General features: G+C 41.4%; 1 protein-coding gene across 1 annotated transcript in view; it reads right to left on the bottom strand.

The window, feature by feature from the left end:
- AFAP1 (actin filament associated protein 1) overlaps positions 1-24,720 on the bottom strand; it is a 165,302-nt gene that overhangs the window by 6,380 nt on the left and 134,202 nt on the right. The window contains exons 12-17 of the mRNA XM_014527232.2: positions 24,580-24,720; positions 13,688-13,805; positions 11,341-11,598; positions 9,049-9,163; positions 924-1,088; positions 195-385 (exon numbers count right to left, since the gene is read on the bottom strand). Coding sequence (XP_014382718.1) covers positions 195-385; positions 924-1,088; positions 9,049-9,163; positions 11,341-11,598; positions 13,688-13,805; positions 24,580-24,720 — 988 coding nt within the window. The remainder of the gene's footprint in view (positions 1-194; positions 386-923; positions 1,089-9,048; positions 9,164-11,340; positions 11,599-13,687; positions 13,806-24,579) is intronic.

Raw genomic sequence — 24,720 nt, 5'->3', positions numbered from 1 at the left:
TCACTGTAGAAGAGGACAGTAGATGTGGGCAAGAACCAGTAATAAATAAGAAACCACTTTGGGTGCTTTAATTTCATAATTTGTTTTACAGCAGAGATCTGGCTTTGCAAGATGTTTTGCACCTCCACTTCTTGTTTCATGAGAGTTGAGAGCACAAAACATCTCATGCTGAAATAGTTCTTCCGTGAACTTACCTGTGGGCTTGAGGTTCCTGATTTGGGCTCAATGGCCAATCCTAGTGTAATGCCTCCAGCCAAGGCTTTCTTCAAGCTCTCTTTCACCTCAGTCAGTTCTAACTCCAAATTGACACGTTCACTCTCCTTCAGCTTACATTCCTCTTCCAACTTCTTTAACTTATCTTCAAGAATCACTTGGGTTTTCCTGCCTGCCATTCACAGAGTTGGTGTTATTCCAACAGCCGGCCAAAACGGACAGACTCAGCTGTAAATAGTGCTCATTTTCATTTCAAAAGAGGGAACAAAAACTAAAATTACTGGCTTCCCCAAATGCTACTCAATATGGAAGATTTCAGCCTCAGTCAAATAAAATACTTAGTGCCTTTTGGATGAGGGTGTGGGGGGATGGACGGAGGTTTTCCTGTGGCAACTGCAAAGTTATTTTTCAATAGATCTGTGGGTTTTAAAAAAGTGCAAGCAGCCAATGATAACAACAGTGTATTTACACTGGCTCTACTACCATTTCTGGCACTGGATTAGTATGTTTTGCATTGATTGGACAAATAGCACAAAGATATTCTCATTTCAGTTACATTCTACTTCATATATTTTTGCATTCAAAATTAACCATCAAAATATAGCAAACAGTTTTGACTTTTTAAACGTGCTCAGTAGAAGGAAATAATTTAGTTCACTTAACCAGCATTTGCAGAGTGCATGAGCCTAGAGCAAGAAAGAACCTCCTACCAGCATTGACTTCAATGGCAGCTCGTAAGTCTTTCCTTTCTTTTCGGAGTTGGGCCAACCTATTCCGCAGAGCTTCTTTCCTCTTTAATAACTCCTCCTCCTTACTTTGTAACCTCTTTGCATCTGCTTCCACCCGGTTCTTGCCATATTTGTATTGATCAGCATCTACACAAAATATTAAAATGTAACTGCTTATTTTATGTGATAAATTGCCCTCTGCATGGCTCCGGATTCAAAGTATGCTACTTCAAAGAATGCCAAACAAATTTTTCAGATAAAACCCCCATCCCCGAATTTCTTGTTCTCAACTTTGTGACTCTCACCCATCTTTGATTACAATGTGTGCATGTCTTTGATCTTCCTCCAAGAGTTCAGTTTGCTTAATATCTTAACTGCTTTAGAAAAAGTAAGTAATAAATCAACTCTCTACCCATCTCTTCAACCAATCCATAAAACTTTAAAGTTTGAAAATAAGAGTAAATTTTTTTCTTTTCACTGGCGTTTCCAATATTTCCTGCTTCAGCACAGTTGCTGAAATAATCCAAGACAGATTTGTTCTCTAGATACACCTGGAAGAGACGGAAATGAAAATACCAGACACTTTACAAGAAACTCTAAGGATTCCAGGCTGTATAGCGTACAGAACAGGTTCTGATAAGCATGTCTGCGTTCCATCAGTTTACACCGGACTGAAAAAAAACCCTTAAAAGCAGACTTGTTTTTTTAACTGAATGGTGAAGTTGGAAAAAGGACAATTTCCCGTTGATGCCAATACTCCATGTCCCAATGGAAGGGTTGATGTTTCTGGGCATGTGCCTTTTCTTTTCTGAAAGTGAAGTATGGGAAAATCAGATTAAATGGGATGTGTCCTCTCTCTCTCACCTAGTCCAGAAAATTTGTTTTAAGATCCTAGATCCTCTGTAGGATTCCCTTCATTGAGAAACATGGGTTAGACATGCAAACACCTTCTGGGCTCAACAAACCTTTTGGGCTTTGACAAACTGTCAAAGTATTTTGTAGCCATTCAAATTTAGAGTAGGCAAGCAGACTTAATTAAATTGCAATTGTTGTTAATTTTAATAGGATACAATTAAATGTCTACAAAATCCCAATAGTTTCATATTGTCATATCAATTAGCATGTATACCGCAGTAGCACTTAATAGGTCCTAACCAGGTTGTGGTCCTTGGGCTACAATAGACTGTGGAACGAAAAAGGTATTAACAGAAACTTCAAACTAAAACTGCTGAATTTAAAGGACTTGGTAAACTGTTCTTTAGCTGAAATAGCTCTTTCCCCTCCCTAGTGTTTACTTTTCTGATGTATTTATGGAGCAAAGATATCCACTCTTAGACTCTGTTTTGCTAGACGAAATGAATCAAACTTGTTTTAGTTTCCTCTCAGAAGAGCACTTCGCCATTTCTCTGAACCTGTTCCAGTTTCAATTTGCCTTTCTGAGTATGTATGACCAGAACTGGACACATTATTCCAGAAGAGATCTAACCTTTACTATGTCTCACTTTAGTGGAAATACCTTACTTGATACAGCCTAGGTGTATATTTGCCTTATGCCTACATTATTGTAAGCACTCAGAGTTATCTTTGGATTGCCCACATATTTTTTCTCTCTGGTGTTTTCCAGCTGGTGAGTCTTCCACTTATTGCAGGAATTCTTATCTAAAGTGGAAGACCTTAGACTTTATCATCATCTCATAAATACATATAGACTGGAAGTTTGAAGAACGTAGCTAATCAGAATAAGGAATGAGGTTCCAGAATGGCCTTCTAGCCAGAGTAGTGGAGGCAGAAACCTGACTAGTTTTTAAGCTGAATTTGATATATTTATGGGAAAGGATTTATAATGTTCTTGTCCTGACAGCAGGGGATTGGATTCAGTGATTCATGAGGCCTTTTTTAGTCCAGTGTTTCCTATATCAGGAGAACATCCCATTTTGATTATTTCAGCCCTCATGGTCATCCAATTATTGTTGCACGCTAAGAGTCAGAAATACATAGCCTGCAGAGCCAGCGGACTTTGGCAGCATGTCAGTGGCAGGGATTGGGAGAGAGTTCACCCATTCACAGCTGGGGGTCAGGGACAAGCAGAGAAAAGCAGTGGCTGGATCTAAGCCACGTAGTTCTAACCTGCAGCTCCAAAACCATGCCCACAGTGTTGTATGCTATTACAATCCTCCTCAGTATTAACAATGTCTCACAACTATGTGTCATCAGTAATTTAATTAGTGCTCTTCTGCTTTTCACACCAAAGTCATTAATATAAACATAAACTAAGATAGAATTCATCAAGGATCAGTTGGGAAATCCATTAGGAACTTTCCTCTCGTCCAGTATTGTTTTAGCACTATCCATGGTCATCACCAGGCTCTAGCCCACCTTCCAGTTCTTGTAATTGTCCCCATCTACTCCGGTCTCCCTACTAATTTACCAAAGGGCATTGTATCAGATAGCTTACTGACATTCACATAGGTTAGATCTACTGTATTTCCTTTTCTAGGAAAATAGATATCTTCTCAAAGATACCAAGCTTGTCTGGCACCATCTACCTTTGAAACATATATGATAAATGTTATCCCATTTCCCATTAGTCTCTATGTCTTTTATTCTTTTCTCCAAAATTTGTTCTAATAAGCCTTTTTTCTAACAGGTGTATAGTCACCCAAATCAATTGTATGCCCCTGTCCCCTTTTTTGTACATCGCCATCCTTGTTGAAAACATGCAAATTATTTAGTGAGCTTTTGGATGACATCAATATCTCTGCTTCATCCTCACTGCACAGCACTCCCACTTCTTTCCAAATTCTCTTTTATTTAAATACCTGAACAACCTTTTCTGTTTAATTTCCTTTTCATGGTCTAACTCAGCTTGTCTTCTGGCAGGTCTCAATTCCCGGACCTCTCAGATACAGTATTCTCCACTCAGCAATCTTTTCTTTCCCCATTTCTTTTTATTTTCTTATTTTTCCAGTGATGGCTCCTCCAAGAGCCTTTATAAATAAAGTCTGGAGCCCATCCATACAAGTTCCTTCCTCTAGCATGGTATACAAATTACTACAGGTAAAAGTACTCTGGAACCTTGAATGTAAAGAATATTCAAGCTGGCATATTCCTGAACATCTTTGAGCTATATACTCCAGTTCACTTCACAAACTGATTCCCTTAGTTCATGGGTGGGCAAAATATGGCCTGTGGACTGGATCTGGCCCACCAACTGCTTGGATCTAGCCTGCAGCTGCCCTCACAGCAATCTGCGTGGGACTGAGCCCCACCCAGGGCAGCTAGCACTGTTCTCCTCCCGTGCCCACCGACCCGTTCCTGGCTAGCATGCACAGCTCCCAGCAGGGCTGCTCCCAGTACAGCTGCAGCTGCCTAGGTATTCCCTTTGCCTTAAGCGGTGGCTCTTCCTCCTGCTCCTGCTGCACCACTCCAGGCAGGGAGGCAGCTTTAGCTGGGTGGCTCCTGCCTCAGCATGCAGGGCTCCAGCTCCAGGATGACTTCCACCCACTCTGCTGGGTTGCGTGTGCTGGCTGGGAATGGGGCCAGCAAGAGCAGGTGGAAGCACAACACTGGCTGCCCCAGTAGGGAGCGGGTGGTGCTCAGTCCCATCCCATGTGGGGCACTGCATGTGCTCCCTGCCCCCTCCTGCCTCCCCTCACCCCAGCCGGCTCCCAGAACCTAGCACCCAGGCAGCCCCTGCCCCCTCCACCACATGCATGTACCCCCCCACACACACATTACACACCTCCTCCCACACGCAGGGGCGTGTAGAAAACAGATTGTGGCTCTGCTCTGGGTCCCAGCCCCACACATCCCTGCCTGCAGAACTGGGGCTCTGCCCCAGCCCCACACTGTCTCTGCCCTGAGATCCTGAGGTCTCAATGAAGTTGCTCAATGGAGCTGCATGGGCAGGGTGTGTGGCTCCGTGGGTGGGGAGCTGCCTCCGGGATTGGGATCCTGGGGCAGTGGCAGTGCAGGGCCAGGGCCCGGAGCCCAGGGCAGAGCTGTGATCTGTTTCCTGCATGCCCCTCCCCACAAAACCTGTGCCCATTACAGGGGTGTGTGGGCAGTGGGCCCTGCATTGTCACTGTCTCATGACCCCGCCACATATCCTGGCCTTACCCATCCATCCTGCTCCCAAACACTGCTTCCACCCACCCAGACACAGCCCCATCTCCCATAGGGAGTTTTGGTGAGGTGTTGGGAGGGTGGGAAGTGGGGTGCCGACCCAGCCCTTGACAACTCATCATTTAACTTACAACAAACCACCTCATCATCATCATCATCTGCTCTGATGACCTGATCTTATATAACCCTATTACTATTTACCAAAACCAAATCTAAAATAGCATTGCATCTTGTTAATTCAGTGACTGTTTGGTGAAAAAATCTGTCAGCTATCGTATCCAGAAATATATGGCCCTAATTTTTATAATCAGAATTTGTTTTCCATGCTATATCTGGAAAGCTGAAGATTTCCATGACAACACAATTCCAGTAGTATTTTTCTTTTTAATGACATTGCAGAAATCTCTATCTATATAAAGATCTCTAAATCTAGAGACGATTGCAGGCTCCCATCATTACCTTTGTGAAATCTCTTTTACTTGCCTTCCCTAAAGTGATTTTAACCCTAAGAGATTCTGTTTTATTCATACTATGCATTCTAATGTCTTTACATTTATTAACATGCACGGCTACACCAATGCCTACATTTTTTATCTTTCTTGAAGAATTGCCCTTTAAGTCATGTTCTAGTCATGACATCATTCCATCCTTGTACCTTATCCCTATAATAACTTATTTCACACATCCTACACCAGTAGTTCTCTTTCCTTTTGGTGCTCCAGCTCCTTGCATTAGCATACAAACATTCCAGTTATTTCTTACTGGCCATGCCAGCTTTCCTACCTGACAGCTATTTATGACTTATACTTTCTTTCTCCTTGCTGTGCACTGACCTAAAACTTGGCACATACCATAAGTCTATGCAACATTTTTCTGCATATCTTAGTTTCAAATTCTATCTATCATCTATACAAGCTTCAGTCGCAGAAAAATCAGCATCCAAGGTACTTAACTGTTACAAAAAATTCTCTTTATATGAGTACTTCCCAGCGGTCAAACATCCAAAAACCTCTCTCAACACTGATCTTTGAGCCAAGTGTTGATCTTTCTTTCTCTTGTCATGCCTTCATCTTCCTCCCCATGAACCAAAAGACATTTCCTGAGATCACCTGAAGTTCCAGTTGTTTTCCTTAGCTTGGCATCCTTCCATTGCAGTAGGAACCTGGAAAGGTCATTTGTCCCAACATGAAGGAAAACAAACCTGGATTCTTTCCTGTTCCTAACTGAATACTTTTCAGCCTCCAGAACGCATTTCATATTATTGTTCCTGGCAGAGACCACACCCTTCTGTACTGTGGATCCACCTTGGTGATGGATTGATTCACCTGAATATAAACCTGCCTCTTCTTGTTTTCTTTGCCAGTAAATAATACTGTCAACTGTTCTCTCTCAAAAACTCCTATATATCTTCCTTGTCCCTCATCAGACTCTGGGCACTGATAGATGTGCAGCTCTCTGCTCTAACTCATGGCGCTTCACAGAAGCAGCTATGAACTTCTATCAGGGCACAGCTGTAAAGCACTTTCAAGGGGGCAATCGTGTGGCAAATGTCACTTCTGTCAGGGCCCTCTGGTCCTTGGCTTTCTCAATCACCTCTTCCTCTCACTTTGGGACTAGTTGCTGTCCTTCTCAGCCACCCCATCTTGTCTGACTACTTCTTTCCTTTATACTACAGTGCAGCAAAACCCATTCTTGAATTCTGTTTCTCCTCAGCTGGCAGATCTCCTCTGTACTGTCCTCAGGGTCACGTGTTTCCATGGGACATCCTCCTTGCCTAGTGATACATTCTACAATCTCCCTGGTTGACAAGTATCTACATATGTTCTTCCTTAGGGAATACCAGATCAGATTTTTAGATAGCTCATTTCAGGGCAAAACAAAGTTATTACTTCTTTGGCCACCATTAGATGTCACCAAAGTTAATAAAAAAGTCATAGCATTCCAGAAGAAAGTGCATGGGCAATGGGATGAATGTTAATACTATAGTCTGAGAAAACTGGATTTTAGTGTTAAATATTGTTTACACATTGATTTCCTAGCCTCGCTATTAACTTTTAAAAAACTATTTACTGAGTATTTTAAAACATGTACTCAAAAATCTTCATATCCATTTTCACCAATTTAAAAAGGTAACAGGAAATGAACACAAAGAAGGACAAACATGTGTTTAGAAACATATAGAACACATGCACACAAAAGAGGAAGATGCCAGATGTATTCATTTTTTGTGTTAATAGGAAATGTTCATTTTCGATCCAATTTCAATTTTTGGTTGGAGGGACCCACAAAATCTGTTTAAATATTCTCTTAGGTTTTAGAAACTTCTGAATGGATGGTACTGTATAATTAACACTACATAAATTAAGTTTTACCATATAAATGATGAACAAAATATAAATTACCTTTCAAAATGTATTTCTATAGGATTCCAAGTACCTCTTCAAAAATGTATGTCAGTCACCAATAAGCTACTAATGAGCTATGGGCAGGATTCTATTTCATTTTGTGTACCTAATGGCATTTACCCAGCTGCATATGTGCATATACTGAACATGCCCCGTAGCTGATGCACTGGCGGGGCAGGCATGTGGCTATGTAAACAGATGCCTGAGTGTAAGTCCCAGAAAAATGAAGAGGACAGTGCCATGTTTTAGCCCCAGTAACTGAGTGATTACAGTACTTGTCCAGGAAGCAGGAAACCTCCTCTGTATCTAACATTCATTAGACATGCATTATTTTCTGGCTCCAATTTTGTGACTTGTATTTCCACGGTAGTTGTTCATAAATAGTTATAGACCTGCTAGTTCAGTACATGGGCAGTACATGCACACACATGCCTGCTTCCTTATATTTTCACATTACAGGGGTAATAGAATCTCAAACTTTTTGTAAGTGGCAAAAAGGCACTTACATGACTGGAAAACTACCATTTAGGTATACAAAAAATAACAGAATTCTGCTCTGTTCTAAAAATCCTCAAGGGTGGGATAATACGCACTTATGTATTTATACAGCTCCAAGCACAAAGCTGTGTTCAGCTTATAAATGCACATTTTAACAGAATGATAATCAGAGAGCAGGACTACGATTTGATTTAAAATTTTTGTACATGTTCTTCAGTAGAGCTACTTGGTTGCTCGGGTTTAATTCAAATCACATTGAAGTCTTTAGTCTGATTTGATTTTTAAAAATTATTAAGAAACTGAGAGAAGAACTATGCTGGTGTTTTACTTGCTCATTAGATGAAAAGATATGTCATGCATCCTAGTGTCTGAAAACCTAGACAAATGTGTTTACACCAGAGTAACTGGCCTTTATACTAGTGACAAAGGGAGCAGACATACAATATACAGCCTATACTACCATAACTTACTTGAAGCTGGTGTAGAAATATACCAAGAAAAATCAGGGGTAAATCTGAACTGGTATAAATTATGCTAGTGCAGGGATAGACAACTTGTGGCATGGCTGCAACATGGTATGGGCAGCCTGTGTGGGATACATGGCAGATGGGAGAGGAGATAGACAGTGCAGTGGCAGATAGCAGTAAGAAGAACAGCAGATCAGGCAGGAAGCACAGGGTAGAGAGTAGAGAGCACAGCAGCAGATCTGGTAGGGAACACAAGGCAGGGAGCAGAAAGCAGAGTGGCAGATAGGGCAGGAGAAGGGGATTGGAGTGGCATTTGGGGAGGGCACAGTGTTTAATTTGTGACACTCCACCACTGCACTAGTGTCTGTTCTTTCTGTAGCTAAGTGAGGTAGCCACTTCTTCAAGGCAGTATATTACCTACCCCCAACATAAAGTGGACATTGTAATAATTACCTGTTATTTACACTACCCTGAGACAGATGTACGTATGTCTGTGCTGGACCCCAATGTCATTTGTGTCACTGTAAAAGACTGATACATATCACGCTAGTGTAAATAGCGTGTGTTCAGGCCCTAAATTAACAAAGTACAATAATAAAGAAATGTACTTACTAGATGCTGTACGTTTCACACATGAAACTAATTCAGATTTCTTTGGTTGGTTGTTTAAAACTCTCCCTTTTCCTGTGACACCATTTGCAGTTGCAGGGGGTTTCTTGCTTTTGAACTGTTTGAAAACAAAAAAAAAGGATGCAATGGTAGCTATTGTTGTTCTGTTAATGCCACAATCACTCTGTTTAATCAAGGACAACCTCTGAAAGTGTTATTGAAAGCTCCTTGCCTTACAGACAGTTGTCCACATGCTTAATTGATTCTGCTGGAGACAGTTTCCCGTAGAGATTTCATTATTGATAACTACCTATTCAGTAAGATCCAAGACTGGGAAAATAGTAGGATTTGTAAGAGAAGTGCTGGCTCTCTGTCTCTCTTCTCCCAAATGTGGTGGTATCCCATTTTCTGAATCATTCAAAACTCTGATGCATATTATTGTAAGAAGCATGCTGGATGCAGAGAACTGCTACATTAGGACAATTTTATATAGAGAGAGCTCTTTGGAAACATAGCATTAACACCAGTTAATCTTATACTTATCACAAGAAGTTGTAAAGCCATCAGTCTTGGTCAGTGACAAGCAGAATGCAATTTTCCACTCTGTTTCTTTTCCACTCTGTATATTATGTAATCTTTATTGCATATACTACATAAAAATTGTATTGTGCTGGTATTTGGGAGTTATTTCAAAACTATATATATAATACAGACTCTTAATTTTATCCATGAGGAATTAATAGACTGATTTTTCTATGGCACCTCTACCAACTGACTTTCAAAGTCCACTCATTGCAAAAAGGCACAGTTGAGGAGGTGCTTGCACTGCACCTTGTAAGTGGCTGGCTCACACTGATTACCAAAGGAAACAAGTTTCAGAACCAGGGATCTTTGCTGAAAATGCTCTGTTGCTTGTCTCTGGGAAGTAAACCATGTGGGATAGAAAAAAGGAGAATTCAGAGAACATATGATGTGGCAGTTCCTTGAAGCACATATTCTGCTTTTTTTAAATATGTGAATAATAAAGTATGGACTGGCAGTGAAGAGCAATATACTATTATTATTACACTCTATTTAATCCAAGAACAGATAAACATTAATCCAAATTCCTGAAATGTACTGCTCAGATCTCAGATCTACCTCAGATTGTGACACTTTATTTATTATATATATATAATATTTTATATATTAAATACATTATATAATATATTTATATAATATATAATGTAATTAGAGAGAGAGAGAGAGAGAGAGAGAGAGAGATATATAGAGAGAGAGAGAGAGAGAGAGAGAGAGAGAGAGAGAGAAATAAGTTTAGAGCTTTCATAAAACTAAGCCACACATAATCAGGTGTCTAACATAATATTTCAGGTGCATCAAACAAGTAAAAGACTATCTTAATGTAATCATTCCCTTTAAATTAGGCTGGGAGTTGTATGCCATCGTCCTTTGCAAGGGATTCATATTTGATAACATGACTGTTTGAGGTTTAGGTCTTATGATTTCTCTGGGGTTTTTTTGGTTTTTTGTTTGTTTGTTTGGTTTTTTTTTTTTTGAGACTCAGAGAACAGAAGAAAGTAGCAGTAGATTTAGTTAAATATAGTTATCGTTTATAGTCACAGTAAATAATATAGCACTTAAAATGTATTGCAGTTTATCCAGTAACAAATAAACTAGGTCCAAATCTTCAAAAGACGGGGCAGAGAAATTTGTACAAGGAACTTTCCTATGTACAAACTTTTAACTCACAGCTATAGGGGAAGAATGTGTGTGAATAAGCACCATTTTATACATGCAAGTATACATACTTTATACACCACTTAAAAAGTGGTTCATACTCCAGCTTTAAGGACACGGGCTTTTATTTTTTAGCTGTCATTCCACGTATAAAATACTTTTTTTCCTGTGTTATAATGGCCAGGGGAAAATGCTGTATCTTCTGTGACAGTGGCAAACTGTGCTGAAACCTCTGGTGGGAAATATGTTTTTGTCAAGTGAAAGACAGCGGGCGGCCTGTTGTCGTACATGTACTGTTCTGTTTACTGTGATTGGCTCGAACATGGAAAGCACCAAGAACATGCCAGGCAAACAACTAGAGAGAGAAGAGAAGACAACACATCCACCTCAGAATGTGCAGTCTAGGTGAAGCTTTTTTTACTTATAGTGAGCCCATTTATGTGCAAGTAGTCTACTGATAAAACCAAATCACTGAAGTAGCTTAAGATAAATAACCCATGCACCAAGTAAACAGAATCAGAATATAAAGCTTTGCCACGGTATTAAACGTTGCAGTACCTGAGAGACAGATCCCCTCCCCACAGCAGAGGTGTTAGTGATAGACTGAGCAGAAGACAGACTGGATGAAACAGGGTATTTGTAATGGTTAGAGGATAGTTTGTCAGTAGATAACCTATTGGCTTTTCTGTCAGCTGGTGGATAGCGTGCAAAGATTTTCGGAGACGGCAAGTTATCGTACAGGCCTGCGTTATCATAAAGCATTTCTTCTCCGATGTTTCTGTTACGAGAAGTAGGAAAGCCATCTTCTGGTTCCCACTGCAACACACATACTTGTGTCGTTAGTAAACAAACCATCATGCAGAGCCGAAGCAAAATTCAAACATTAGTGAGAGCCACAACTTTTACCTTACATTTGAGCCAAAGACTAGAAAGAAATGGGTGGCTATGGTATATTAGATGTCTGGGGTAGTGAAGCATTGTGTTACCTGCCTGATTACCTGGAACCCTTTGTGTTTTCTGTTGAATGCAGGAATTGGTAATATTATCTCTTGCACTATTTTTATGATATGCCTTTTCATAGGGGTCTGGATATGCAAAGACATATATAATACTTCCTTGAATTAGATACAACAATAGGGGATATTTGTGAATAATGGAGATGAAACTGCAAGCTAATGACTAATACCATTTACAAATAATTTCTTAGCCTAACAGAGTAACCCATGGTTTCAAGCTTGATAACTGAGAGAGCCAAGAGTTTTTCTCAAGGCCATGTATCCTTCCAGTAACCATCAGCTGCTGTAGCACTTGTGTTACATTTTATTTGCTGGAAAATTATTATTCTGGGCTTTCTAAAATAGCTACAAACCATTTCCTCTTTTTTCATAATGGAAAGATTAATATTAATAACTTGATGATTCATTCATTTAATCTTTAAAGAAACAAGGGGTCTGGATGCCAAATATTTTTTCTTAATTCACCCTGGCTGAGAGTGCAAGCCTCATATAAAGGGCATATCAAGTACATCCAAGAGCTACATATACACCTACTCACCACACACTGTGTTGTGAGCTGTTCCTTGGAGAAATTTTTCTACTAGTTCTCTGATGTATCACAACATTACAGAACACAGTACTTGTTTGTGCTTTAAATATTTGTACAGCTTTCAGATTTACATATCAACAAGGCTCTTAAGAAGCTGTCCATTAGGACTGTGTGAACCTTTGGTTGCTGATTCAGCAGCTGAATCTCCAAACCCAAATAGAATCAGGAGACCCATTAATCTCTCCGAATCAAATCAGAAGCCTCCGATTCAGAGAGATTTGATGATTAGGACACAGACACAGCTTTATATGGTTTTTCTATATACCTCAAGGTGAATGCCGAGATGGTGGGGTAGATGGAACGTCTCACGGGAGCATGGCGGGGGGGCAGAGGAGTCCCCCAGCAGACCCCCCCTCTCCCCCTGCTCGGTAACTGGTGCCTCCTAAATACTTCCGGTCCACTTCAGGGTCCACCACCGAGCATGCGGGGGTCCCCCCTATGCTCCTGTGGAATGCTCCACCTGCCCCAGCACTGCAGCATTCAAAAGCCGAGCCTGGTATCTCGAGGTATGTAAAAAAAAACATTTAAAGCTGTGTCTATGGCCAAATCGCTGATTCTCCAGCGCAGAATCAAATCTTGAGATTCGGATTCAGCTGAATCAAATCAGGACAGTGGTCCGAATCAATTCACTGAATCACTGTCCCCCACATTGGGCCAAATCCCAATCAAATACAGCCCGCTTTGCACACCCCTACTGTCCATGTGAGGGACTGAATTTAGGTGCAGCAGGGTGTCACTATGGGCAAATATGATTTTTCACTTCCTGCATTTGCACAAGGCTTATACAGACAAAAAGGGAAAATGGCTTTTTTCATAAGGGCCTCTTTTGGGTTGACTCGAACAACTGTCATAAAAAGCTTACACTTGGGGACAGGTCATACCTCTGTGGTGCTATCAAGGGAGTAAGTGAGCAAAGAAGCCTTGTCACAGCCTTTTCTGATACTTAAATATGCAATACATATATAATACAAGGGCTGGCAAAATTAAGCCCTTGGTTTTGCCTTGACCTAATGAGTTTTTTTAAAAATTCAAGGTTTTATTAATGGATTTTGGCACCAAATGATCAACAGGCAACTATTTGTATAAATATATGTTGGCTCATGTACAGGTTAATTTAAACAATATGTCCCACGCCCCCAGTACTTCATAAATGAGAGAGAGGTTTTGTGGTTCCTAATCCGAAGGAGTACTTGAGTTCATTTGGAATCTGCCCAATAGTGCTCAATTAGATAATACAGCTTTCAGATGTCCTTGCATTCAACACATGCAAGCCATTTGTCTGTACAAATTAAATTCTTACCGATCCATTTATGCAGGGAACATCATCGTAATGAAGTGCCATTCCACTGGGACATGCGTAGCCATTGGCAGTGCTTCCCCGGTATGGATTAGTAGTTATAACACGTCTGTTCATAAAGCTACATAAAAATAATAGTAAAAGCCAGCTGTTTCAGTCTTATTCTGACAATTCAATGGTCATTTGCCAATATCCACCTACTCTAGAAGCATATAGCTTTTTCATGACATTAAAGTGGCAGGTAGTTTTGCTTCTTCTATAACCTTCATGAAAGTTCAAGTATTGTATTCCCACTTAGATGCTGACATACAATATCACAACATATGTTTCTATACTGTTTTCATACAGTGAGGTGCTGGACTGGATGTATGCCAGGATGGCAACAGCTGTAGCTATTCTGTTGGTGTTGTTACATGGGAGCCTACTGATATAAGTAACTCAGCAGTTTGTTACGCAACACTAAAAGTTTTACTAAACATCATAGTTATGTTCTTGAAAAATGCAACTAAGCGAAACGATGTTAAGCAAATCCAATTATGTCACAGTAGTTACCTACTAGCAGGTGGCAGCCAAACAATGTCATAACCGAACATTGCATGACTTCAAACACTTATGCTCTCTAATAGATGAGCAACATAATAAGGAAATATCATTAACCAGGATGACATTAAGTGAGAAGTACTTGTATCTAAATAGGACACCATGAAGTAGTTTGAAGAAGTGGCACAGCACACTGGAGTTTTAGGAAACAAGGAAACCCTGCAAAATGTTCTGTGTAAGTGATATCTATTGATGGTCAATTTGTTAAAAAAAAAAAAAAAAAAAAAGCATACATCTGAAAAGGAAATTTTTCTTGAAAGCTTTTTGGTTCTGGCAACATTATTGATTGTCTAAAAATGTTCATCCATATTTTAAAAATATTTTGGTGCTTTAATCTACTATAAATTCCACTCTCTTCTATTTTTTTTTTAACAATATTTTCAATTTTGGTTTTGCCACAACAGAACTTTAGAGTTCACTAGAGGCCGTGATGTGACATGTTTTCCTGTCTCTGTAACTCTACAAATATGCATATTTTCTAGTATTCTATTTTTGTAGGATTCTATAAATACTTGATGCACTCACTCTTGTTCCATCTCACACAGAAATCTCTGTGAATACTTTCAATATATTTTTAATTAGATCATGAAGGAATAAAATTTCAACTAACTTAACTGACTCATTCATGCAGAACACAATTGATTTTAATGGACCCACTGGGAACAAACACATCCCCATGGAAAGCTTGCAGGTTTAGATCCCAAATTGCAGTAAGAGCAATTTGCTTTCACAAGCAAAACCTTAAACAGAACCAGGAACACAATGAGATTCCAAAACATTTTTTAGACTCAAATACGTAAAGAAAGAGAAGGAGAAAATAAAGAGACCCATCCAGAAGAACAGAACTATTCAACTTCTGAAGCTGAGATCCATGAAATATGATAAAGCCTTATGAGAAAGAGGAGTGAGTTTTTTGTAGTCCTGGCCAGAAAACAAGAATTCCACAGTTTCAACATTTATTTCTATTCTGCTTGGAACAAAACCCTGAACTATTTGTCTTGTTGCTCAGACAAAGACACACACCTCACTCCAGAATAACTTATCCGGATGTGGTTCAAGTCCCTATTATGACACATGGATAAATCTGTTTGATTCATGCATGAACTAGAACTCTGCATCTCTCAAGTGCCCTCCTTTTTCCTAATTTTTGTGGCCCAACAAATGTTTTTAGTATTCATACTAAATAGAACAGTCTTAAAAGATACTGAAAGAGAGAGAAAGGGACTAAATCTTCTATTTAGTCTTTAGGGCACCCATCCTGGAGGTGGAAGACCCACATTCAAGTCTTCCATTCAGCAATAAGGAAAAATGTAGTTTATACACAGATTTAAATCATATTAGCTAATCACTGTCAGCATTTAGTTCAAGCACAGGCAATCCCCGGCCTGGGTGCCAGAGCATGGCACACAAAGGCATTTTGCTTGGCATGCGTGCCTCAGGGTGGATGATGGGAAGGGGCCCGGGGCTGAGCTGCCACAAGGACCGCGCCTCTTGCAGGTCCCCCAGTGCCCACCCCTGGGACGCCAACATCTTACAGTCAAGGTTGTGGGTGTTTTTGGCACTCTGCTCAAAAATGTTGCTGATCCCTGATTTAGGTCCTGATTCCATAACGTACCAAGCATTCTCAATTCCCACCTAATTCAGTGGGAAGTTGGAGGCATTCAATGCATTGTAGGATTCAGTCTTGGGACTATAAAACACACAGCAAGAATCATGGCAAGTTGTAAAGTAACTGAGAAATTAATTGGGGTAGAAAAGTATGTTTTCAAGTATTCTAACGTACATCGTTTTGATTGTCACTAAAAACCATTACATCCAGTTATTTTAAACATAAGACTAATAATAGTTCTCTCATTCAAATGCTTGATTACAGGCCACTATAGGGAAATGTTCACTGCTTTTGCTTCTCAGAATTTGTTTCTGATTTATGGTGAGATTCAGCCCGCTGCAAAGAGACCAACGCAAGGCATTGTGCCATTTAATTCCTGCTTAAAACCTATCCTGAGGATTCAAATGCGACTTAAATGGCACCAGTGGAGATTTCCATAGTTTCATATCAAAATTTAATAGCAAACATTTTATAAACACTTGAAGCGCTCACTCTTGTTGTGCCTCACAAAAATCTCTGTGAATAGCTTCGATGTATTTTTAATTGGATCATGAAGGAGTAAAATTTCAACTAACTTAAGTGACTCATTTGTGCAGAACACAATTGATTTCAATGGACCTCCTGTTGGGAACAAAAACCTCTCTCTGCAGAACGGGTAATGTATGATTTAGATCTTCCTCAGAGATTAATGGAAGATCTTAGAAAATTAATAAAACGAATAAACAGAAATTAATAAAAGTTCTTGTCCCAGCATGGCGCCATTAAGGCTAAGGGGGCAGGGAGGGATTATTCCTTTCCCCCCTTCCACAGGGGGACCACATCCGGGGTACAGCAGCCCCTCTCCTCCCTGCCCCACCCTGCTATGGGTGGTGGGGGGGGGGGGGGGGGGGGGGGGGGGGGGGGGGGGGCGCTCTGTGCTGGGGACTCGGAGCCCTGTCAGCAGTGCAGCCTGGTCCAGCACACATGGGCAGCAGCTGGCCGGGCAGTGGGCTAACTCAAAAGTGCAACCAGGCCAGGCTGCACTGCTGACAGGACTCAGTGTCCCCGTCACTGAGCTGCTGCTGCCGGGGGTGGCCCCACTCCCGCAGCCTGGCCCGGCCTGGCCTCTCTGTGTGGGTGCCCAGCCAGGGCTCAGTGGGACCAGGACAGGCTGCAGAGGTAGGGCCACCCCCCAGGGGCAGCACCTCAGTGACAGCTGCTCCCCGTGCCCAGGCTGGGCTGGGCAGCATTGTACAGAGCCCCCCACTCCCTGCCCCATGGTGGCGAAGACAGGAGGGGGAAGAGTCCCCCTCACTGCCCTGCGGGAGTGGGGAGAAGCAGGGGGAAGAGTCCCCCTCTGAGGCCGGGCAGCCCTACACAGAGGCCCCCTCCCAGCCCTGTGGTGGTGGGGGATGGGAGGAAGGTGGAGGGGATGAGTCCCCCTCTGAGGCCGGGCAGCGCTCTGTACCTGGATTGCTCCCAGCAGTAAGGGAGTTGCTGGGGTGGGCAGAGCTCTCCCGTCCTCCTCCTCGTTTCTCCCTCCCCCAACCCAGCCACAGGGGTCTGGCCCTGCTCCCTCTTCCCCCACCCTCCAAACCCTGCAGGCCAACATGGGGGTTTAAACCCTGCCTCAGCCTTGCTCAGGCATGCTGGGGCCTGGCCACATCCCTCCCTCCCCGCTCAGCTCAGGTCAGCTTTTCTGTAGAAGGGAAGGTTCCAACGTTAATTGTGCTCCCGGGTTTCTGGCCTGAGCCACTGCAGGCATGGGCCAGCATTTCTGAATGAAAAGGGAACGTCTATTCACTTGCAAACGGTTCAAACATTGCAGGTTAGATTAACCTGCAAAGACTGAATCAATTCAGGCTCGGGTTTTTTGAAAGTCTGTCCCTAGCCTTAAGCTTCTGAGTAATATTATGCAAGTCATTACTTCTATTGCATTTCATGGGACTACACATGTATGCAGTTATTCAAATGTGTCAGTGAATTACACAATTAGGCCTTGAATTGGTAATTAGTTTTCACTGTAATCTCAGTTTGGTCTCTTCCACTCCTCAAATGAGGCCAGCCACCTGAAATTTACTGTGTCTTTTTCCATTGCATGATTTGGTAAAAAAATATTTAGGGATTAATTGGACACGATTAAAGTGCCAGCTATAAAATCAAGGGAAATTACAATTGTTCAAAATATTTCTAACTTAATCATTAAAAAACATTGTCAAGAAACTGATTTTTTCTGCTTTCCTTGATGATGAACATTCTTCATGGTTAGTCTGAAAGATTAAATTTGGAGTTACTTGCTATGGTTTTCTTTCATTAACTTCACTGAGACCTATGACTAGTAATATCGGGATATGCACTAGTGACAACTTTAACCTACTGGGATTAATTAACATTGGAACCAATAAAAAAGTTTGAACTTCTGTCCAAACATCACAGAACATAAGAGGTCTTTTTAGTTACTGCCCCTGACAGATATTTATCAGACCCCATGGTGCTCCTCCGTGGGCCAGATGAGGGACATGGGACTGGTCTACAGGCCAAACTACAAACACGTTCCTCCTCTGCCTGCCAGGATCAGGCTCTGGGCCCCCACAAGTCATTATTGGGCCTACTGGTGCAGGGCCATGGTCCCATGAGACTCCCCACAGACTCAGGGGGAGGCCCTGCAGGCTGGATGATAGGGCCCGGGAGCTGGATCTGGCCTGCAGGTTGGACTAAAGAATCCTTAAAAACCCTTAGTGAAGGAGAGTCCACAAACTTTTTGGGTAATTTATTCCACTGCTTAAATGTCCTTACAATTAGAAACTTTCCCTTACTACTCAACCTGAATCTCCCACGTTGCAATTTAAGGCAATTCCTTCTTGCCCTCAACCCAGTGCATAGGGAACAGTTTAGAACTTTCCTCTTTGCAGTAAAAACTTTTTCATGTTTGGAGCCTGTTACCATGCCTCCCTTCAGTCTTTTCTCTAGACTAAACAAACCCAATTCTTTCCTCATAAGTCATGTTTTCTAGGCTCCTGATAGGTTTTTTTTGCTCTTTTTTGGACTCTCACATTTCTCCACATCTTTTTGAGATGTGGTGCCCAAATCTGGACACAATATCTCAGTTCACAGAATCATGGAGTTGGTAGGGACCTCAAGGATTCCTGCCCTCCTGCATAGATGCTGCATTCATCTTTCTTAAGTTGTCACAGACATGAGTATGCATCATTCTTTGATAGTCTCCAAAGAGGGATATTTTACAGCTTCACTAGGCAGCTTGTGTCATTATCCTACTGTTCTTACAGTTACAAAGTTTTCTTGAGATTTAATCTAAATCTGTTTTGTGTTGTTTCAACTCTTTGCCTTGTGCCCTGACTATTGGTGCAGGGAAGAACTCTCTCCATCTTCTTTATGGAGCATTTCAAATACTGGAAAGTTGTTATCATATCCCATCTTGTTCTCCTTTTCCCCAAACCAAACATATTAAGTTCCTTCAACCTTTTACGTGGCTCATTTTCCAAGTACTTTATTATCTTTGTTGCCTGCCTCAGGATTCTCTTCAGTTCCTCTACATTCCTAAGAGATCTAGTTTTTCTTTCCTATGTGTTGACTTTTACATTTATTATTGAATTTTATTTTGTTTTCTATAGCCCAGTTCTCCAACTTATGAAGATTTTTAAATTTCAGTCTTCTCCTTTCTTGTGTCAGCAGCAAATTTGATCAATATATATTCTCCCTGCAAGTAACTCATTAATACAAAGAAAAACTCTGGACCTCTAAGGAACCCCATTTCAGATCTCCTATTTGCCTGACATCTAGCCCTTAACAGTTATAATTTCCTTGAGGCTAATCAACTAATCTAATACAATTCTATCTAGAGCATGACACTCTAGCCTACGTGAGAGAATGGTTTGTAGGACACTGTCAAAAACCTTACTGAAATCTAGGTGATATTTATCCACGTAAGGGGAGTTGAACCTGGACATTTATATTTTGTTGTATTTTTCTTCCAACAAATAAAAGCAAATTTAAGATCCTCCATTCTGACTAGCTTGTATGTTTTGGATTCCCTGCTCATCTGAAGAAGGCCTCATCTTCCTACTCATCAGGATTTGATGGTCTATATAGTAAGGCCCCAGTATCACATCACAGCTGTTCTTTATCTTCATTCCAAGGATATGATGATCACTTCTTCCTCGACATATGAGCAAGCACAATGTGTTCCTGTCATACAGTGTAACGCCTCTTCCTTTTTCAGGAATCTGTCCCTCTACAGCAAGCTACACCCCCCAGTGATGATACTCCAGTCGTGGGAGTGATGTCCACATTTCTGTAATGGCATTAAATCATACTTTTCTTTACATACTGTGACTTCCAGTTCATCTTGCTTGTTCCCCACATTCTTTGCATTGGTACACGGATGTGAAGGATGTCTTCAGACTATCAAATGTTTTTCCTCTTGTATCTAACTCTATTACATTTTCCCATCCATTCTCCACAATTAAGCACCGTTTCTTCACCTCATCCCTTCAGCCACATTGGCTAGTGGGCTTTTCTCCACCATCCTCTATAGGGCCCATTTTAAAGCCTGCTTCTCCAGATTAGTCAGATGATGTCCAAAGATGCTTGTTTCAATCTTTACTAGGTAGATCCCTTCTCTGCAGAGTAATCCTTCTTCAACAATCATCTACTCATTGTCAACGAAACTAAAGCCTTCATGCTGATACTACTTTGGTAGCCATGAGTTAACTTCTCTGATATTATGATTCTTGTCCAGGACTTTACTTTTAACAGGGAGGATTGATGAGACCACCATCTGAACCTCAAACTCTTTAATCTTTCTGTCACTTTCTGAACTCAGGCTCTGGGCATGCTGGCTATTACTCAGTCCCTTGTTATCTCCTAGGTCATGGACTGGCAATATAGAGCCCACAGGCCAAATCCAGCCTACAGAATGACGAGATCCAGCTGTGCAGCTTCAGACACATTCGCTGCTACCACTGCCACTTTTCCCTGTGTCAGCTTCCAGATGCCTGGGAAAAGTGGCAGCAGTGACCAGTCTGAAGTACTAGCCTGCCTTGGACCTGAGATAGGGTGATTTGGCTTGCTGCTGCAAAACACTGCTAACAGCTGCTCTAGATGCTTACAGATGGATGGAACAAATATCCAAATAAATTTATTTCCAGAGAACTAAAGGTAGGTTGACTGGTCTATAATTTCCTGAGTCCTCCTTTTTCCCTTTTAAAGATAGTTGTCTTGTCCAGTCTTTTGTGACCTTATCTGACCTCTTTGAATTCTCAGAGATAAATCTCTTATAGTTTGGAGAGCATTTCATTCAGTACTTTAAGGGTCAGGTTATTAGGTACAGCTGAGTTCTTGCCACTTCATCACTGTTGCTAACTGTATTAGCCAAATGATCACTTTGAAATTTGCATTAAATATTTCCAAGTTGTTTATCTATATTGCTTAAGAAAGGATCACCTTCTCTGTTCCCAGATAAGTGAATGTAAAACAAATACAATCAACAATTTTGCTTGTAATTTTACTGATAGGCAGGAAATTAATAAAATGTCCATAATTCATTTTTCTTTTGCCATCCTAAACATTTCATAACTTTCATCAAACTTAATCCTCAATACTACCTAATAATTCTGCAAGGTATGAAACCCAGGAAAATCATAAATGTTAGGTATTAAACACTTATTTAAACATTTTTAAATATTATCAAAGTAAATTAAAGTTACAGTTAACTGAAATACTGGTATTAGTTTTATTAGGATTTAATATTATTAACTTTTTCTCATTTTTTCTTTTAATTTTATACAAATGATTAGATTGGAAATCAGACAGGAAGTGCTTTAAGTTGTTTATGATAAACCCTTATATTTGCTTTCAATGACAGACAACTCATTTAAATAAATTTTCAAAAGGGGATTTTTGTTATTTTGCAAGTTAGGCTTGTCTTTCCTTTCTAATATGTGGTTTAGTTGCATTTGTTTTTTCACTTGGTTTCAATTAATATCACATTTGTTATAAAATGAAAGCCAAGCATTATTCAGGGGAAAATGTTTCCATTCTCTTTCTTTCTTAAATGTGGTTATCATTGCATGCTGATTGAAGCAAAAATACATGTTGACATAAAATAACGTTTTTGAGCCTTATTACCTTCAAAAGCACTATTAATGTAACTATAAAAAAGTAAATGAATTATGATTATGTCAAAGTAACTTGGATTTAACAGAAGTGGGATTGTGGCAAAAGATGCATCATCTCTGATTTCTATCAATCATTCAAACTAGTCTATGAATGAAGCTCCATATTTTTTCATGTGGTACTTCTTCTGACAGTGAGCTGATGAGGGTACATTATGTACCTTCATGCCATTTCTGTATACATTATGCCATTTATGCATTTTTTAATTAAAATGTACTATGGATTTAAGGGTTTTTATTCTATGAAAGGGTTCTATTCTATGAAAAAGTGCATCCAACTAATTTGACTGGGAGATGAGAAGGGCCAACATCTTGCAGGAACAAGTTGTGGCAGAGCACAGGTTGTGCATGTCACTAAGGGGTCTGAGCAGGCAGTAAGCAGCCTGCACGTGGCAGCAGGTCCAATCAGGCAGTCACGTGTTAGGCAGGAGGCCACCTGATTGGTGGAGAGTCTGGGAGCCTGGGTATAAGGGTAGACCCCAAGAGCAGAGTGGAGAGTTGCTGCAGGGAGCTGAAGAAGCAACATCACCCAGCCGGCTGCTGCTCCCAGAACAGCTTGGAGGTTCAGGGTAGTAACTATGGGGATGGAAGAGGTTCCTGGTCCTGGGGCATGAGCTAAAACTACACCCTGCTGGGGGGCTGGATGGTGTGGTAGGGCTGCCTGTGGCAGGGCAGTCTCCAGGGAATGCCGCACCTGTGCCTCCCCAGTGAAAGGCAAGTATGGGGCACCAGAAAGTCTCAGTCCTAGCTGCCTTGAGAATGACCTTGTGGAGGGGAAAGGCGAGGGGAGCACACCCTGACAGAAAAGGACAGGGCCAAATCCCCCTGAGTGGGGTTTGAGATGGGGTCCAGGCCAAGAGAAGGGGACCTGAGACAGGGCCCAGGGCCACTGAGTGAGGCCTGAGGTTTAAGGGGCATTGGGCCCAGAAATTCAGTGAGGGAGCCAGGTGTTGAGATCCCAGTGTGGGTGAATGGGAAGAAGCCCCAGTGTGTGGGGCAGGGGGCTCAGGTAGGTCTGAGGATGTCTGAGGCCAAGTTTGGGTTTGGTGAGGCTGAGAGTGGCCCAGCAAAGGGGCCAGGGGAGTATTAGTGGATGTGGATGCCAGCTGCGAGGCATAGGACATGGTATAAAGGAATGTTCGGAGTTGTATATTCTGGAGGGGAAAGGCGAGGGGAGCACACCCTGACAGAAAAGGACAGGGCCAAATCCCCCTGAGTGGGGTTTGAGATGGGGTCCAGGCCAAGAGAAGGGGACCTGAGACAGGGCCCAGGGCCACTGAGTGAGGCCTGAGGTTTAAGGGGCATTGGGCCCAGAAATTCAGTGAGGGAGCCAGGTGTTGAGATCCCAGTGTGGGTGAATGGGAAGAAGCCCCAGTGTGTGGGGCAGGGGGCTCAGGTAGGTCTGAGGATGTCTGAGGCCAAGTTTGGGTTTGGTGAGGCTGAGAGTGGCCCAGCAAAGGGGCCAGGGGAGTATTAGTGGATGTGGATGCCAGCTGCGAGGCATAGGACATGGTATAAAGGAATGTTCGGAGTTGTATATTCGCCCTTGGCATCAGGGCAATGAAATGGGCAGCCTCCTGCCTGGGAACAACTTAAATAACATAAAAGGCGTGGCAGGAGAGGCAGATGAGTGGAGTGCCCTAGACAAATGGGTGGGCCAACATCTGGACCAGCCCCAGGACAACCCACTTGTTACACAAGTCAATAAAGTCCTAGTAAAGCATCTTGCCAATTACCCTTTATATGGACTTAGTAAACAAAGACAGTTGTTTTAGAAAGGGAGTTTCTTCACCCCTAAGTAGTCATCCATCCTAGAATGCTAACTAGAAAGTGTCACAGCAAATGCAACACGGGTTTGAGTTTTGTAGAATGCTTTGAATATATAAATCACCACACACACACACCTTTTCTGAGTAGATGGCATAGGACCTTTGCTGAGGAACATTTTAAGAAAATCTGTACTGAAGCTTTAATTTACACATGAACCTTTCTTAAAAAAAAAAAAAATCTCGGTTTTAATTTTATAGTTCTATCAAGCTTTTCATTTATCAAAAATTTATCAGAATTAGGGAAACACCGAGGTTACAAGAAGTCAAGGGTTAAACTATTTTTTTACATTTACATTACTTCTGTTTAGACTTGGAAAATGAAGAAAGCCAATGCAAGCTATACAACTGAACTGTGATCCGTCTTCAGTATACCTTGCCTTTTAAAGTGGTGACTTCGGGGAGAAAAATATAGCACCTAATTATTAAACTCATTTGATATAAAAAGCAAAGATTGTAATACGTCATAAAATTGGATATATTTTGCCTTCCTTCCAAACTGAACAGAATGCCAGCAAGATAATCATAAACACATCTACCATACTGAGGCACTCAGGACTTCAACCTTCATGACTGTTATAGTAAGCAGAGAGGGGAAATCTGATAAGGCCTCCTGGCGCTGGAATTAACAAAAACTGTCAATTCTGAAATTACAGGAAATGCCCTTATTTGGTTTAAGCATCTTACCAGAAGGTCTGCTTTGCAGCTTGTATGACACTTGCAGTCATCTCCACATCAATGTAGTCATAGTGCAGAGCTCCAGGGTCTGTAGATGAACCAGTTTCAGCTAACAGAATTCCAATCCATCTGCCCATGTCTTCAGATGAT

Source organism: Alligator sinensis, unplaced genomic scaffold (genome assembly GCF_000455745.1).
Source record: "Alligator sinensis unplaced genomic scaffold, ASM45574v1 scaffold421_1, whole genome shotgun sequence".
In the NCBI taxonomy this organism is placed as follows: Eukaryota; Metazoa; Chordata; order Crocodylia; family Alligatoridae; genus Alligator; species Alligator sinensis.
The sequence above is the reverse complement of the archived record's forward strand: the minus strand, read 5'-3'. Positions and strand labels throughout refer to the sequence as shown.